This window comes from Cryptomeria japonica, chromosome 9, assembly GCF_030272615.1.
Source record: "Cryptomeria japonica chromosome 9, Sugi_1.0, whole genome shotgun sequence".
Lineage (NCBI taxonomy): Eukaryota > Viridiplantae > Streptophyta > Pinopsida > Cupressales > Cupressaceae > Cryptomeria > Cryptomeria japonica.
In genome coordinates this window covers 229,602,617-229,618,094 of record NC_081413.1, presented here as the reverse complement: position 1 = coordinate 229,618,094, position 15,478 = coordinate 229,602,617, and the positions used below count along the sequence as shown (strand labels likewise).

The following is a 15,478-nucleotide window of genomic DNA, read 5'->3' as shown; positions in this document are numbered from 1 at the left end:
GTCTCTATAAAAAAACCTTATCTTGAAGATTTTAGCTTTGTACTTGCTTCCTACACATAGAAAGAAGGGGAAATATGTTTGGAAATAGGGGTTTGCCTAAGTCAAACCCTAGTTTAAGAATTAAATTTGAATGAAATATTGGAAATACTAAAACAAATAATTGAAAGTATACATCAGATATCTAATTACTGATAATGGTGTTTCACTTATTGAATGTAATCACATATGTTTTATGAAATGGCATAGACATGACAAATCCCTAATCACACACATGCTTGCATATGAATGTTGTAATTAAATCCACAATGATTAAATAAAGAATGTGTAGCCTTAATGGCCTCTAGAAATGCTTGATGATGAAAACTTTAATGTTTGAATGCTTGGTTATTTGAATGTGAAGACCTCAAATACTTTATTAGATGAAATTAGGTCAACTAAATATATTTATAACTGAGGATCTACATCAATTTTCCTTTTAGGCATACCTCCAATGGTCATATTGAGCCAACAAATTTATTTCCTACTGGAGAGATAGGTCACACCTCTCGCTTTAAAAATGGGCCCCGTTAAGAGGGACTAGGGTGCCAGCTGCTCTCATCCAAGACCAAGGCTCTAGCACCTTGGACCTTCTCAACTAGGGACAACAATTAGGGTCAAAGGAGGAGGACATATCCATAAGGGATCATTTAATATGTGTATGAGGCATAAATCTTTGAAATAATTCACTTAATGGACCCGAATATGAGATGAGATGAAGATGTGCTAAAGTAGAGGCATAAACATTCTGATTAAATTGGGTTGTCTCTTTGTAATGTAAATTAAATTTCAATCTCAATAGCAATTTGAAAAGATTTGGGTGCATAAATTTGGTGTTTAAATAAACTTAATTTTATGATTAGAAATCAAATTTGCATAAGTATCCAAGTTTTTTGTAGGTGTTTGTTGAGTGGGGTTGCAACCACTTACATCATTGTAATTAGAATCAGATGATTTTGAGTATGCATGAAAATTCATTAAAATTAGGGAGTTTGCAATAGGATTGAGTTTGTGGGTATTGTGAAAATATATGCAAGAGGATTTCTAATCTCTTGATTATTTTACTAATACTATTTGTTTGAAGACAATTAAAAAAGATGAAAAAGACTAAAGATTGACATTCATGAATGCATTCTCTTGATTATTGTACTAATGTTGTTTTGTATGAAGAAAATCAAATTGCAATAGTAGCATGTTTTTTAGAAGGCATTGAAATAATCAAAATTCATGAAGGAGAGTAGGTGGAGGGAGAAGGAAAAGTTAAAATAGAAAAACAAAAATTGGGAGACCTTTAATTCATTGAAAGAGAAAGTACACATTCACTTCCTCTTTCTACTTTTCATAGTCTATATTGGTGCGAAGTCAAATTTGAAGATTTGGATCCATGATTGATAGAAAAGTGAGATGAAAGGGAATAATGTTATGAGGTTGTAAAAATTGAAGAATAGGAAAATATTAGTGGACAATGTAGAGAATTGGATGCATGACAAGCATGGAGTCAAAATATTTTTGAGTTTAATTCAAGAAATATTTTTATTCTACCATGGGTTTCTAATGTAGAAGAATCCTAGTATAGTGGCAATCTTGCATAACAAAAATAATTTATATTTTATAATATATACTTTGTTGGATTTTAGGTTTGTAGTGAATTTTTAGCATTCGATATGCTAAATATTTTTATAAAATAGTTTAACAAGGGTTGTGTTCAGTGCTAGAAATATTAGGGCTTCGACATCTATATTCTTAAAGGCCACTAATTTCCTAGAGATCACCATAACATTAAGGGGAGGGAATTAAACTTGGTTGATCCAATCGTAATAGAATATAATTAAGATCAAGATAATTCTTCCATTGTTTGAGTTGGACTAGAATTGTAGTCAGGGTTGATATGCAATGATATATTTAAAATAAATAAGAGAAATTTACAAAAAATAATGGTAACAAAATGTTTTAGATGTTAATTAGTGTTGTAAACCTAGATTTGAGGAAGGAAAATGGATTAGAACCTATGAAGAAGATTTGATCTGAATTGTCTTGATTGAGGGGAGAAGGTCACTCTTCTCAATCAAATATTGGGGGTAGACAGAATGGATCATTTATAGATCAAGATGATGCACACAATCCACTGTTGAAATATTGTCTAAAATTCTCATGATCGAGGGGAACTAACTCTCCTAGTCCTTTGATTTATGCACCTTCAAAATCTAAGTCTACTTATCATTGTCTACATTACCTAGTTCCTCTATCATAGTTCCTAAGATAATTTCATACACACAAAAAGAAGAAAAATAAGTTTGGTTGACGGGGGCTTTCCTTAGTTCAAACCCCAATTTAGGAATTAATTTTGAATTGAGAAACCGATTCTGCTTAGATCATGCAATTTTGACTTCATATTGACCCTATGCATCATTCAAAACCCTTGTCCTAACCCAAAAATTAGGTAGGATCACAAAATGGTACCTTGGTCATCATATTTAAAGTAAACTTTGGCCCCTTGGCCATTTCAAAAATTGAGTGAGAAATGCAACCCCATGTTTTTGATATAGATAAATAGATTTTACATGGACCTGAAACCAAAAGTGTTACAAAAGTCAGCCATCAGCCAAATAGACATAAACCAACAGAAAAATAGGGGAGCACCCCAGAACAGAAATGAAAGAAAAAGAGACACAGACAACAAAACAAAAGCACTTAATTAAGAGAGTGCACCAGTTCCTTGTTCTTCTGGATGGTAATCTTATTCATTTCCTCCAACTCCTGCATAATGAATTGGAGGTGCCCTTATTGCTGATCCTGCTTTTGAACCTGAAACTAGGGCTAGTGGTTTGGTTGTCTCCAACAGTTGTGTCTTCACCTCCATGATCTTTCTCAGGTTCACTGTGAATGGATCTGTACTCTTCAACCATGACATTTATCTTTTTGAGCACCTCTATGCTATTATTCATGGCCTCCTTGCTTATGTCAATGAGGTTCTTGAGGTTTTTCTTTATCTCTGCCATAGACTGTTCCAGCTTTTCAATTCTTTGTTCATGGTTGCATTTCATAACCTCGACATCATGGGAGAACTTCTGGGTCATAATTATGAGCTTCTCAGATTTGTTAGGCTCTAGCAAAGCTGTGAAGATATCTATTATCTCCTTCACCCCCACTTTGAGGGTATCAATTTCTTTCTCATTCCTCTTCCAATAGCTCTCCTGGCTTCTGGTCGCTTCCATCAATAGGTTCATCAGAGTACCATTCCTTTGTATCCCACTAGCATCTTCTTTAGGCATGGTCCCCTTCTTTTCCTTTAGGACGTTAATTGGAATGTCCAGTTTTATTTCCTGGTTTAAAGTCTTTGGACCATAGTCCACAGCTACAAACTTCTTTTGTTTAGAAAGGGGCTCGGTCTTAGAAGTCATTTTGCTAGTAGATTTGTATTTTTTGGCTACCCATCTGGGGGCATTCTTACTGCTAAACATACCAGGGGTGACCATGATCTCACCTTCTTCCATTGGCTTATAATCAGGGTCATCAAAAGGAATGGCACCCCCACTATCCTCCAACTCCATTTCTGAGTCAGAGGCTTCCTAAATATTAGTATGTTGGCCTTTCTCAGATAGAGAGAACTCAACTTCAAGGGTCTTAGCATACTCCATGATGAGCACAATAAGCCCTTCATGAAGAACATGATTATTTGGATTCTCCATATATTTTTCAAGAGTATTCTCTAAAGAGGAGGCCAGATAGAAAGGAATAGAAATTATTTTACCATGCCTAAAATGGTTCAAAATGGTAAAATAGTAAGAAAAGATACTGGCATATCTACCGTCAAGTGTAATATACCTCATGATTAACTCGACCATGTCTGCCTAGGGAGCCATAAGATCTTTCCTATTGTAGACAACATCAGCCATTTTGTTAACTCTTAAGCTCTCCTTGTTTGTGTCGAAAAAATTTGCCAAGTCTTCCTCCCCATTTTTCTTGTGTCTATAAAATCTTCTACCATTCATTGTCAGACCAGTAACTGTCACCACCATGTTTCATCCCACTAGTAATCAACACCATAAGCCCTCAAAACCCCTATCTTCCAACCATTAACAAAGGTTTCCATGAGCATAGGAGAAGGACCATGAAGTCTTTCCAAGAAGGGGACAATTCCCTCATCAATAATTTCCTACCACACCTCCTTGTTTTTCTTCCATTTCTCACAAGTAGATAGTTCTTATATGTTCTTGTCTCCACCCATAATGATCCAAGTCACCAAACAACAGGCAATGGGCCACACCAGAGAAGTCTCCGAACAGTAGCAGGAAATGGGCCACACCAGAAAAGTCTTCATATAGTAGAAGATAATGGACCACACAATTAGATAAAAAATCTAGGCACAAGGAAAGTATCTAGATCTTCGGTTAGGAAAAACAAAAAGGAGCCATTTCCCCAAAAACTCAATCAAATCATGATTAAAATTCATTGATTATTGAAACTGGGTGGAATCATCACAAGCCAGCTCCCACAAGTTTTTTGGTAATGAATCCCTACTGCTCCACCATTTAGCTGCCACATAGCCCACCACCATATTGGCCTGTAGATCCGTAGCTTTGTTGCCTTCCCTAAATACGTGCAAAATTTTGAATTTTTTCAACTCATTTATTATATCTCGACAATCCTTGATCAGAGTAGCAATCGTCCATCTAGGATCCGTACACCCATTCAGACAATTGATAGTGTTTAGTAAGGCACACTCCAGCCAGACCTTACAAAAGCCTTCTCTTTTAGCCATGTGTAACCCAATGTGGGTAGCATTGGCCTCTGCAAAGTGGTTAGACTGGGTGCCTTGAGGGAGCGCCACTGCGGAAACTAGCAGACCCATATGATTCCTAGCCAGTCCCCCGCACCCAACTGACCTTGGATTTCCATTAGCCACCCCATCCACATTGATTTTGATCCATCCCATAGTAGGGGCATGTCAAATAACATTTTCTCTGCATTGCTTTATTTTGTGCATTGGAATGGAAATATCCCAATGAATTTGCCACCATTTGATAGTATCCTATTCTTCTTGGAGATTAGGGAGTGGATGGTCATTCTTTCTGCTGGGGCAGAAGTGCAAAAAATTCTCCTTGGTAGAATAATGAATTCTAGTAGCCACAATAGGCGCAGAAAATTCCAAATTTCTAAAGACTATTGTTTCTTTCTTTCCAAATACCCCAAGAAATATGAGGAAGAGACAAATTCAAGAGAACTCCCAAAGCCTAATTGTCAAATGGGGACTTCCATTCAAACTACAACCTTTGAACAAAATTAGGGAAGACCCAATTAGTGTTCCAAGTATCAAGGAAAAAATTCTAGATATCCCTGACAAAAGAGCAGTGAAGCAGTAGATAACCATCATTTTCCTCTGCTTCTTTGTAAAGGAAGAATCTACTATTAAGAGGAAGCCCTATTTTGCAAATATTGTCAATGGTAGAGATCTTACCCTATAGAAACATCCACAAAAAAATGTTAATTATTGGAATTAAGAGCTTATTCCAGATACTCGCCCAGAAGGGGGGACGAAAGTTTCTGGAGATGAACTTATAAGCATCAACAACCTTGAATTTCCTGAAAGAGGAGAAATTCCAGAACACTTCATCCCCCACATAAGAGCGGGGGATGTGTATACAATTCAACCAAGGTTGCATAGGTATCAAAGCATTATCCACAAAATTGAGAGCTAACTTGGCTCCATCTCTAATATAATCAGCCACCTAGGAGCCAATTTTTGGGAGACAAAATTCTTTGAAAGGAGAATCTCAAATAGAATCCGATAGGGGGCTATCAATAGTCCACCAGTCATCCCAAAACCTGATTTTGGCACCATTACCCAACACCCATCTATAACCATTCAAAATAACTTTGGAGGAGCCAAAGAAGTTGCTCCATAAATGAGAAACAACATTCGGAAGGTCATAAGATTTCAAAGTATTTTGGATATCTAGAATGTCATTTTTATGTTTGAAAATGTCAATCCATTTGTCATTTTCTTTAAGACATCTCCACAATTGCTTGGCCTCAAGGACTTTATTGAAATAGGTCAGATTTAAAATGTGCAGTCCCCCCATGAACTTGGGAAGGAAAACCTGATTCCAAGCCACAAGATGTAATCTATTCTTAAATTCAGTCCCTGTCCACAAATTTTTTTTTGTATTCTTTCCAGCTTATCAATAATTTTGGTGGGGATTTTGCATAAACTGGGAGGCTCTGAAGCGAAGCTTTGAGCAAATGGAGCTTACCAGCTTGGCTTAACAAAGCACCTTTCCACTCAACCAATTTGTTCTAGAATATATCAATAAGGTTCACCCAGAAGGAGTCTGGGGTCAGACCATTGTAAAGGGGAAGACCTAAATAAGAGTTGGATAGAATTCCAATTTTACACCCTGGAATAGAGGCAATCTTATTTGTACTGTGCTCAGGGGTGTTAAAGAAAAAAATTAAGCTTTTAGCCAGGCTAATTTTTTGCCCAGTGCATTGTTCATAAGTTTCTAGAGTCTTTTTTAAATCATTAGCTTCTTTGACCAAACCTTCCCCCATCCACAAAGTATCATCCACCAATTGTTGGTGAGAGCATGCGGAGGCCTGAGAGGAGGACTGTAATCCCATAATATTGCCTTTTCTAACTTCCCTCTAGATAATTTTACTAAGATCTTTACTCATCAGAATGAAAAGGAAAGGAGATAGAGGATCCCCATGTCTAATGCCCCTTGAAGTGGATAAGAAACCAGAGGTAGATCCATTAATCAACACTAAAAATTTGGGGGTGGACACACATTGTTGAATAATCTGGATGAACTTATCTCCAAAACCAAATGCCCGAAGGATTCAGAGAAGAAAACTCTAGTAGACTCTATCAAAAGCTTTCAACAAATCTAATTCTAAAAAAATGCCAGGTTTTTTGTTGATAGATAAGGAGCGGATGTTCTCATGCACCACAATAATAGACTGCAAGATCTGCCTCCCAGCAACAAACCCATTTTGATGCTTTGAAATTAAAGAAGGGATGATATTATTAAGTCTGAGCACTAGGATTTGCGTGAAAATTTTATATAAATAATTGCAGAGACTAGTAGGTCTAAAATCCTGAAAAATAGAAGGCATCAGGCTTCTTGTAGATTAGGACAAGGAAGGTGGCATTTAGCTCCTTTAGGAGAGAGTGGGATCCAAAAACTTCTTGAGGTGCACTAACCATATCAGAGAAAATAATTTGCCAAAAATTTTGAAACAAAAACAGAGGGAAGCCATCAGGGCTAGGGACTTTGTAACCTTCAAAAGAGAAGACTGCATTGTGAACTTCATCAGGAGAAGGGATTTTGGTAAGCTCCAAGTTCATATCCTGAGAGAAAATGATGGGAACCTCTTGCAAGATCTCATTTTGAGCTAGAGGATCAAGAGGATCATCCACTGAAAGGAGATTAGTGAAAAAACTAATGGCATCCTGGAAAATCTCTAAAGACTATTGTTTCTTTCTTTCCAAATAACCCAAGAAATATGAGGAAGAGACAAATTCAAGAGAACTCCCAAAGCCTAATTGTCAAATGGGGACTTCCATTCAAACTACAACCTTGGAACAAAATTAGGGAAGACCCAATTAGTGTTCTAGGTATCAAGGAAAAAATTCTAGATATCCCTGACAAAAGAGCAGTGAGGCAGTAGATGACCATCATTTTCCTCTGCTTCTTTGCAAAGGAAGCATCTACTAGTAAGAGGAAGCCTTCTTTTGCAAATATTGTCAATGGTAGAGATCTTACCCTGCAGAAACATACAGAAAAAAATGTTAATTTTTGGAATTAAGAGTTTATTCCAGATACCCGCCCAGAAGGGGGGGCGAAAGTTTCTGGAGATGAACTTATAAGCATCAGCAACCTTGAATTTCCTGAAAGAGGAGAAATTCCAGAACACTTCATCCCCCACATAAGACCGGGTGATGTGTATACAATTCAACCAAGGTTGCATAGGTATCAAAGCATTATCCACAAAATTGAGGTCTAACTTGGCTCCATCTCTAATATAATCAGCCACCTAGGAGCCAGTTTTTGGGAGAGAAAATTCTTTGAAAGGAGAATCTCAAATAGAATCTGATAGGGGGCCAACACTAGTCCACCAGTCATCCCAACACCCATCAATAACCATGCAAAATAACTTTGGAGCAGCCAAAGAAGTTGCTCCATAAATGAGAAAAAACATTCAGAAGGTCATAAGATTTCAGAGTATTTTGGATATCCAAAATGTCATTTTTATGTTTGAAAATGTCAATCCATTCGTTATTTTCTTTAAGACATCTCCACAATTGCTTGGCCTCAAGGACTTTATTGAAATAGGTCAGATTTAAAATGTGCAGTCCCCCCATGAACTTGGGAAGGAAAACCTGATTCCAAGCCACAAGATGTAATCTATTCTTAAATTCAGTCCCTGTCCACAAATTTTTTTTTGTATTCTTTCCAGCTTATCAATAATTTTGGTGGGGATTTTTCATAAACTGGAAGGCTCTGAAGTGAAGCTTTGAGCAAATGGAGCTTACCAGCTTGGCTTAATAAAGCACCTTTCCACTCAACCAACTTGTTCTAGAATATATCAATAAGGTTTGCCCAGAAGGAGTCTGGGGTCAGACCATTGCAAAGGGGAAGACCTAAATAAGAGTCGGACAGAATTCCAATTTTACACCCTGGAATAGAGGCAATCTTATTTTTCCTATGCTCAGGGGTGTTAAAGAAAAAAATTGAGCTTTTAGCCAGGCTAATTTTTTGCCTAGTGCATTGTTCATAAGTTTCTAGAGTCTTTTTTAAATCGTTAGCTTCTTTGACCAAACCTTCTCCCATCCACAAAGTATCATCCACTAATTGTTGGTGAGAGCATGCGGAGGCCTGAGAGGAGGACTATAATCCCATAATATTGCCTTTTCTAACTTCCCTCTGGATAATTTTACTAAGATATTTACTCATCAGAATGAAAAGGAAAGGAGATAAAGGATCCCCATGTCTAATGCCCCTTGAAGTGGATAAGAAACCAGAGGTAGATCCATTAATCAACACGAAAAATTTGGGGGTGGACACACATTGTTGAATAATCTGGATGAACCTATCTCCAAAACCAAACGCCCTAAGGATTCGGAGAAGAAAACTCTAGTAGACTCTATCAAAAGCTTTCAACAGATCTAATTGTAAAAAAATGCCAGGTTTTTTGTTGATAGATAAGGAGCGAATGTTCTCATGCACTACAATAATAGACTCCAATATCTGCCTCCCAGCAACAAACCCATTTTGATGCTTTGAAATTAAAGAAGGGATAAAATTATTAAGTCTGAGCACTAGGATTTGCGTGAAAATTTTATATAAATAATTGCAGAGACTAGTAGGTCTAAAATCCTTAAAAAGAGAAGGTATCAGGCTTCTTGCAGATTAGGACAAGGAAGGTGACATTTAGCTCCTTTAGGAGAGAGTGGGATCCAAAAAATTCTTGAGGCGCACTAGCCATATCAGAGAAAATAATTTGCCAAAAATTTTGAAACAAAAATAGAGGGAAGCCATCAGGGCCAGGGACTTTGTAACCTTCGAAAGAGAAGACTGCATTGTGAACTTCATCGGGAGAAGGGATTTTGGTAAGCTCCATGTTCATATCCTAAGAGACAATGATGGGAACCTCTTGCAAGATCTCATTTTGAGCTAGAGGATCAAGAGGATCATCCACTGAAAGAAGATTAGTGAAAAAACTAATGGCATCCTAGAAAATCTCTTCATGTTTATCAACCCATCTCTAGCCAATGTAAATTTGATTTTTTCTCTTAGCAGCCTTGTGCTTAAGGGTCATCATATGAAAGAACTTAATGTTTTTGTCAGCACTTTTAAGCCATAAATCTCTAGATCTCTGCTTCCAAAATTCCTCCTCTTTGGAAATAATATCATACAATTTAGTCAAAATCTCAATTTCTTTGTCTGAGACATCTTTATCAAACCCAAAAACTTGAGCATGATTTTCAACCTCCTCAAGATCCAGTTTGAGCTTATCTTTAGTTTTGAAAATATTTCCAAAAGAGGACTTATTCCAACGTTGAATATTGCACTTGACATTGGATAGCTTCTTGGCTATACGAAACATGACCATACCCTGGATATCAATATTCCACAACTACATAATTTTATCTTGCATGTCAAGGGCCATTAGCCACATTTTCTCAAATCTGAAGGGGTATGGCATTCTTCCAGACAATGGAGTCACCAAAAGGCAAATAGGGAAGTGATCTGATCCAACACAGGGCAAGGCATTGAGTCTAGAGGAAGCATTTTGAATCCAATCAAGAGATACAAGGCCTCGATCCAGCTTAACCTGAATGAGATCCTCCCCACTGCATTTGTTGGACCAGGTGAACTTAGCACCAGTAAGATCTAGGTCCAAGAGGCACAAAGAGTTGATCATGTCAGCCAAGTCTTGTCTATTATCAATAGAGATAGGCATACCCCCAAATTTATCCAAATTTGAGAGTGGGGTATTAAAATTGCCCAGAAGAAGCCATTTCTCATTAGGGAAGAGCGATCTAGAATGGCAAATAGATGACTAGAGAGCTTCCCTAGCAGATCTCCCATTAGGAGCATAAATGTTGGAAATAATCCAGGAGGATCCATCTTTAAGATTAAAGAATCTAGTAGCAATGTGATTAGGAGAAGAGAGAACCTGCTTACAACATAGCAGTCTCATATTCCAAAGAGTGGCGATACAGACTGAAGCACCATCTGCATCCACACAGTGAACACCTCAATCACCAAAAATCGCCAATTTAATTTTTTCCACTTTGCTACTAGGCATTTTAGCTTCTTGGACAAGGTAAATATCTATCTTATGATATCTAACCAAATTGGATAGCAGGTCATGCTTGTGAGGGTGATTTAAATCCCTTATATTCCACAAGATAACTATCATTTAGCATGAGAGGGGGATCCCATCCCAATTTTTCTTAACGTTGTCCGGGCTCCGTATACAATGGAAACCTGACTCTATCTATCTCTGCTAATTGCATTGGGTGGTCTCCCCATCCCCCTTGAATTCGACCCACAATCCAATTTGTGTATGTTTCTGATTAAGACCCCCCCTGCAGCCCCATGTTGCCTCATGTTAGAAAATTAATATTTTTTCCATCTAGCAAGTATAAAAGAAGGCTTTCCCCAATCATTTGAAGAGACACACAAATAAATTCATTCGACATCAAGCAATCAATTATTCAAATAAAAGTGAGCAAGCAATCAATCTTAGTTCAAGCATTGTAGTTACATTTATATTCCATGTTGTTGAAGACTTCATGAAACTCTATTTTCATGTGGAGACAAATAAAACTTCACAAGCCGATATATCATTTGTGCATTCAATGATTATTTAACATCTCGCTCAAAAGAAAAACATTTCCAACACTGCAATTCAATTATCCTTCATATCTATTTTATCATTAATTCCAAAAACCAGGGTTTGAATTAAGATAACCCATATTCCAAACCTATCTAGCTCCCTACTTTCTATGTGTATGAAATAGGTACGGTGTTGTAATCTTCAAAATAAGCATTTTACAGTGACAAATCAATCTCCCATTACATTGTTAAAAGTATTGAGGACTAGGGTGATGAGCACCACTGTCCCACCATTTTTGCTCTTTCTAGAGAATAGGTCCAAATCTTCTTACATTACTTAGATCTAGCTTCATGACTCAAACCTATGGGTGAAGCTTACTCATTATCAACTTCTACTTCAATTTCCAATAGTTTTACCCTAATTTTAGCAATTCAACATATGAAAGAGGGTTTCTTAATTCACATCATCAAAACACCCCAATCCAATTAGAATTCTTAGTCCTAATCATTGTTGGCTTGTGACTAGATCTATTTGATTGGAACCCACTTTTTAATGTAATGGTACCTAAGTAATAAATTAGCGATTTCTTCCTTCTATGTTAGGAAACTTAATTTTTTCACCATTACATTTTGTTAACCTGACTCCTTACACCTATACTTTTTATTTTTTTATTTTTACATCTATGTGTTTATGCAATTTCAAATTCAAATTTACATTTGCATGTTTAAATTTTCATGGAATTTTAAAAATTTAGAGGTTAAATTCACCAAAACCCTAATTTTTAATTCTAAAGTTGAGCTTTTGGTTTGTGTAGTTTAGATTTGTCATTTTACCTCTAAATATTCATTTAATTTAAAATTCAATTTTTCCCCCGTACATCTCAATTTCAAATTGAATTACATAAATTTAGTGGTTGAAATTATAAAAACCCTGATTTATAATTCTAAAATTTACCATGAGGGTTGAATAAATTTTTAGTTTAATTTTCAAATCTGATTTCTATGAATCTTATTCTTTAGATGCACTTATCTCTCAAATTCAAAAATCAATTTTCTTAATTGATTGGTTAATTAGTCATTTTCACAAAAAATTGTATTTCTTAATCATAATTTTCAAATTCAAGTTCAAATTTCCCTCCTTTGTGCATGAGTTTTACTACTATTAGCCCTACCTATAATATTATTGTTTGAAGAAGTTGTAGAATTAAGCCTTCATAAGCTTTAATTACTAAGGATATGGAGCCTGATTTGGATAACTTGTTTTTTTAGGCTCCTAAAACTATGCCCCTTGCAATTTTTACTGCATGTGGTGCCCTCACCTTAGCAGTCTCATCCACATTCTTGATTAGGACCTATTTCAGCATAGCCCTTTGTTCTTGACCTGATTCGGGTAGGATCTAGGCCCCACACCCTAGTCCTCCTTAATTGGGACCCATTTTGGCCCCTAGGCCTTGTCTCAAATTTGATCAGGAAAACAATTCCTCATGTCGGCCCATGTCAAAAAATTAGAATATTTGATGACAAGAAAGTATATAAGGAGGTCTCCCTTAGTCATTTTGATAGAGGAGGATATAATCATAACAAGTGTAAGGAGCATATAAGAAAGAGAGGTAGAGAAGGCAAGAAGACTACATCAAGTATTCAAGCATCCTTCATCAAGCATTCTTCAAGGCTGCATATTCTTCATTGGAGCAATAGTTCATCATTCATTTTCAAGCATGTGTGTGTGCTAGGGGTTTGTCATGTTCATACCATTTCATACAACATATGTGATTACATTCAAGAAGCAAAGCATCATTAATCAATCATTATAAATCTAAGGTACACCATTCAATCTGTTAATCATTGCAATAAATGCTAGTCATGAAGGTATGACCAATGTTTAGAAATAATTTCTTAAATATATGAAAATGGAAAGATAGTATTTTTCTTATGTAGATGTTATTAGAAAACCCACTTGTCTCAAGTATGAACTGTTTAGGTTTTGTGGACTGTAATTTGGTGTCTTGTGATATTATTGAATTGTTATATGATTATAAAATGTTTTAAAGAAACTTAATGTAAGGCATGACCTCTACAAATATATTAAATTATCAATAACTATTATAAAGATCTTTATCCTCAATATATGTTATTTTCCTTATTTTGTGTGATCTTTTTTACTATATGACACTGAAATGGATCTTTTAACTTTTAGAATCTTAACACAAAAGAATACAGAAAAAATGGATGATTGGCACAAAACTATTGCATACTAGATGGTGTAAAGTTATATGTATAAGTAAGATTGTGCTTAAAATTTGGTTCAAATATAAATTATTCATTTAATTAAGTTAGTAAATTTTATACATGGACAGGGGTAAACTATTAATGATGGTCACCATTTCTTATATCACTAATAAATTGTTATATAATATATGAAAAATAGAAAAGCAAAGAAAACACACATTTGTAAAATACATGTTTGCATCATGGAAATGTTAATTACAAAAATAAACATATGATGTTAAGAACATAAAATAAATATTTAAATGTATGGTGAATGCTAAGGAACAATATTGTATAAAAGAATATTTTTATTTTGCAAGATGGCCATCAAATTACTTATATCATTGATAACCTAATATATATCATGTGAAAAAGGTGGAGTGAAGAAAACATGCATTTATAAAAGGTGTCTTTGGATCATGGACATTTAATTTAGGAAAATATGAGTATAATATTTAGAAGCTAATAGTAATATATGAATATATAGTGTGTGGTACAGAAGATATATGTAATTAGTTGTAAAATTCAAGCATATCCTATAGTACCAACTTTCAAGTAAAGATCTATCCTTTGATGTCAAGTATTTATATCCCTATTTCACATTGCACTCAAAAGATTTAGAAGTGGTCCACAATTTTGTGTTTTTGGAGTAGGTAAAACTGACATTTGTTTAATCTAGAGGAGGTTGAACTAAATCTTTTTGTTACTAAAGAAAGGAGAAATTGTGAAAGTCTCTCCAAAAAACATTAGAACAAAAAAATTCTTTATCAGTTATCACATAATATTTTTGTTTGGTACCCCATTTAGCCTTTAAACAGACCTATGCCTCCTAAAGCCCATCTATTGTAGGCAAGGGAAAATATTAATTCCATGTTTCTTTCCAAAACAAAATCCTTTCTCAATTATTGAAAGACCACAATATATGAGAATAGATAAAATCTCTACAATTCATGATAAAATTATGCATTTTTTAACCTTCCATTGATTTTACTATAGTAAAAACTCTTTCTATAGAATTTAAATCAAGATACATGGCCCTCATTATTATACTCCATTTTGAAAAAGGTTTTGCATACATATTTCAAGATAATTTTACTCGTAATGCAAGATTCGTTATCTCCAAATTATGTAACCCAAAATTGTGAAAAAATTTATCTTTGGATAATTTATCCCAAGACACAAGACATAATTTTTCTTTTGTTATCAGTATTACTATTTAACAAATTTATCCCAAGACATTTCCAACTTGATTCTATAGGTAAGGTCTATCTTTTTCAACTTGGTTCAATAAGTGGTCCCCCTTCTAGAGCCATGATAATTGTCACTAAAATATTTTCCTAATATTTTCTCTAAATTTTCAATGAGTTGTCTCTCGATAAGGTGCTTTCCGCTTTATTTCTCCTGTAGAGTCATGGAAGTTACTTTTTATGTTCATTAATATTTTGTGAGTCTTGTTATGGGTGGTAGATACAAGCATAGTTCCAAGCCTCTATTCTCACTATGGTTTTTTGCATCAGAGTTTTCATGTGAATTGAGTTTTATTTTCTATTGATGTGTGTTTATGCTTACCACTCACATAAATGATTTGATGAAAATATGAGATGTCGTTAATTTTTAATGATGTAATAGTATTTACAGTTAAATTTGATACATATGGATTCATCCTCTTCTCAATACATATCCATGCATAACATTTGGTATCCTTATATAATAGCCCTTGGCCTTACTTGTATGCCAGCTCTTCATTGGCCCATCCAAAAGTATATGATTTAGAAACCATCCTTAACCATTTACACATGAACTGTTAATACAATGTTATGTTGATG

General features: G+C 35.3%; 1 protein-coding gene across 1 annotated transcript; it reads right to left on the bottom strand.

The window, feature by feature from the left end:
• Window positions 1–4,492: 4,492 nt before the first annotated feature.
• On the bottom strand, window positions 4,493–4,972 carry LOC131043737 (uncharacterized). Its single transcript, XM_057976968.1, has one exon. The coding sequence runs from the start codon at window positions 4,970–4,972 to the stop codon at window positions 4,493–4,495; it is 480 nt and encodes a 159-aa protein (XP_057832951.1).
• Between the last annotated feature and the right edge of the window lie 10,506 nt (window positions 4,973–15,478).

Bases quoted from the DNA above. Each gene is read 5' to 3' on its own strand.
- LOC131043737 (XM_057976968.1), bottom strand. From the start codon at position 4,972: ATGGGATGGATCAAAATCAATGTGGATGGGGTGGCTAATGGAAATCCA.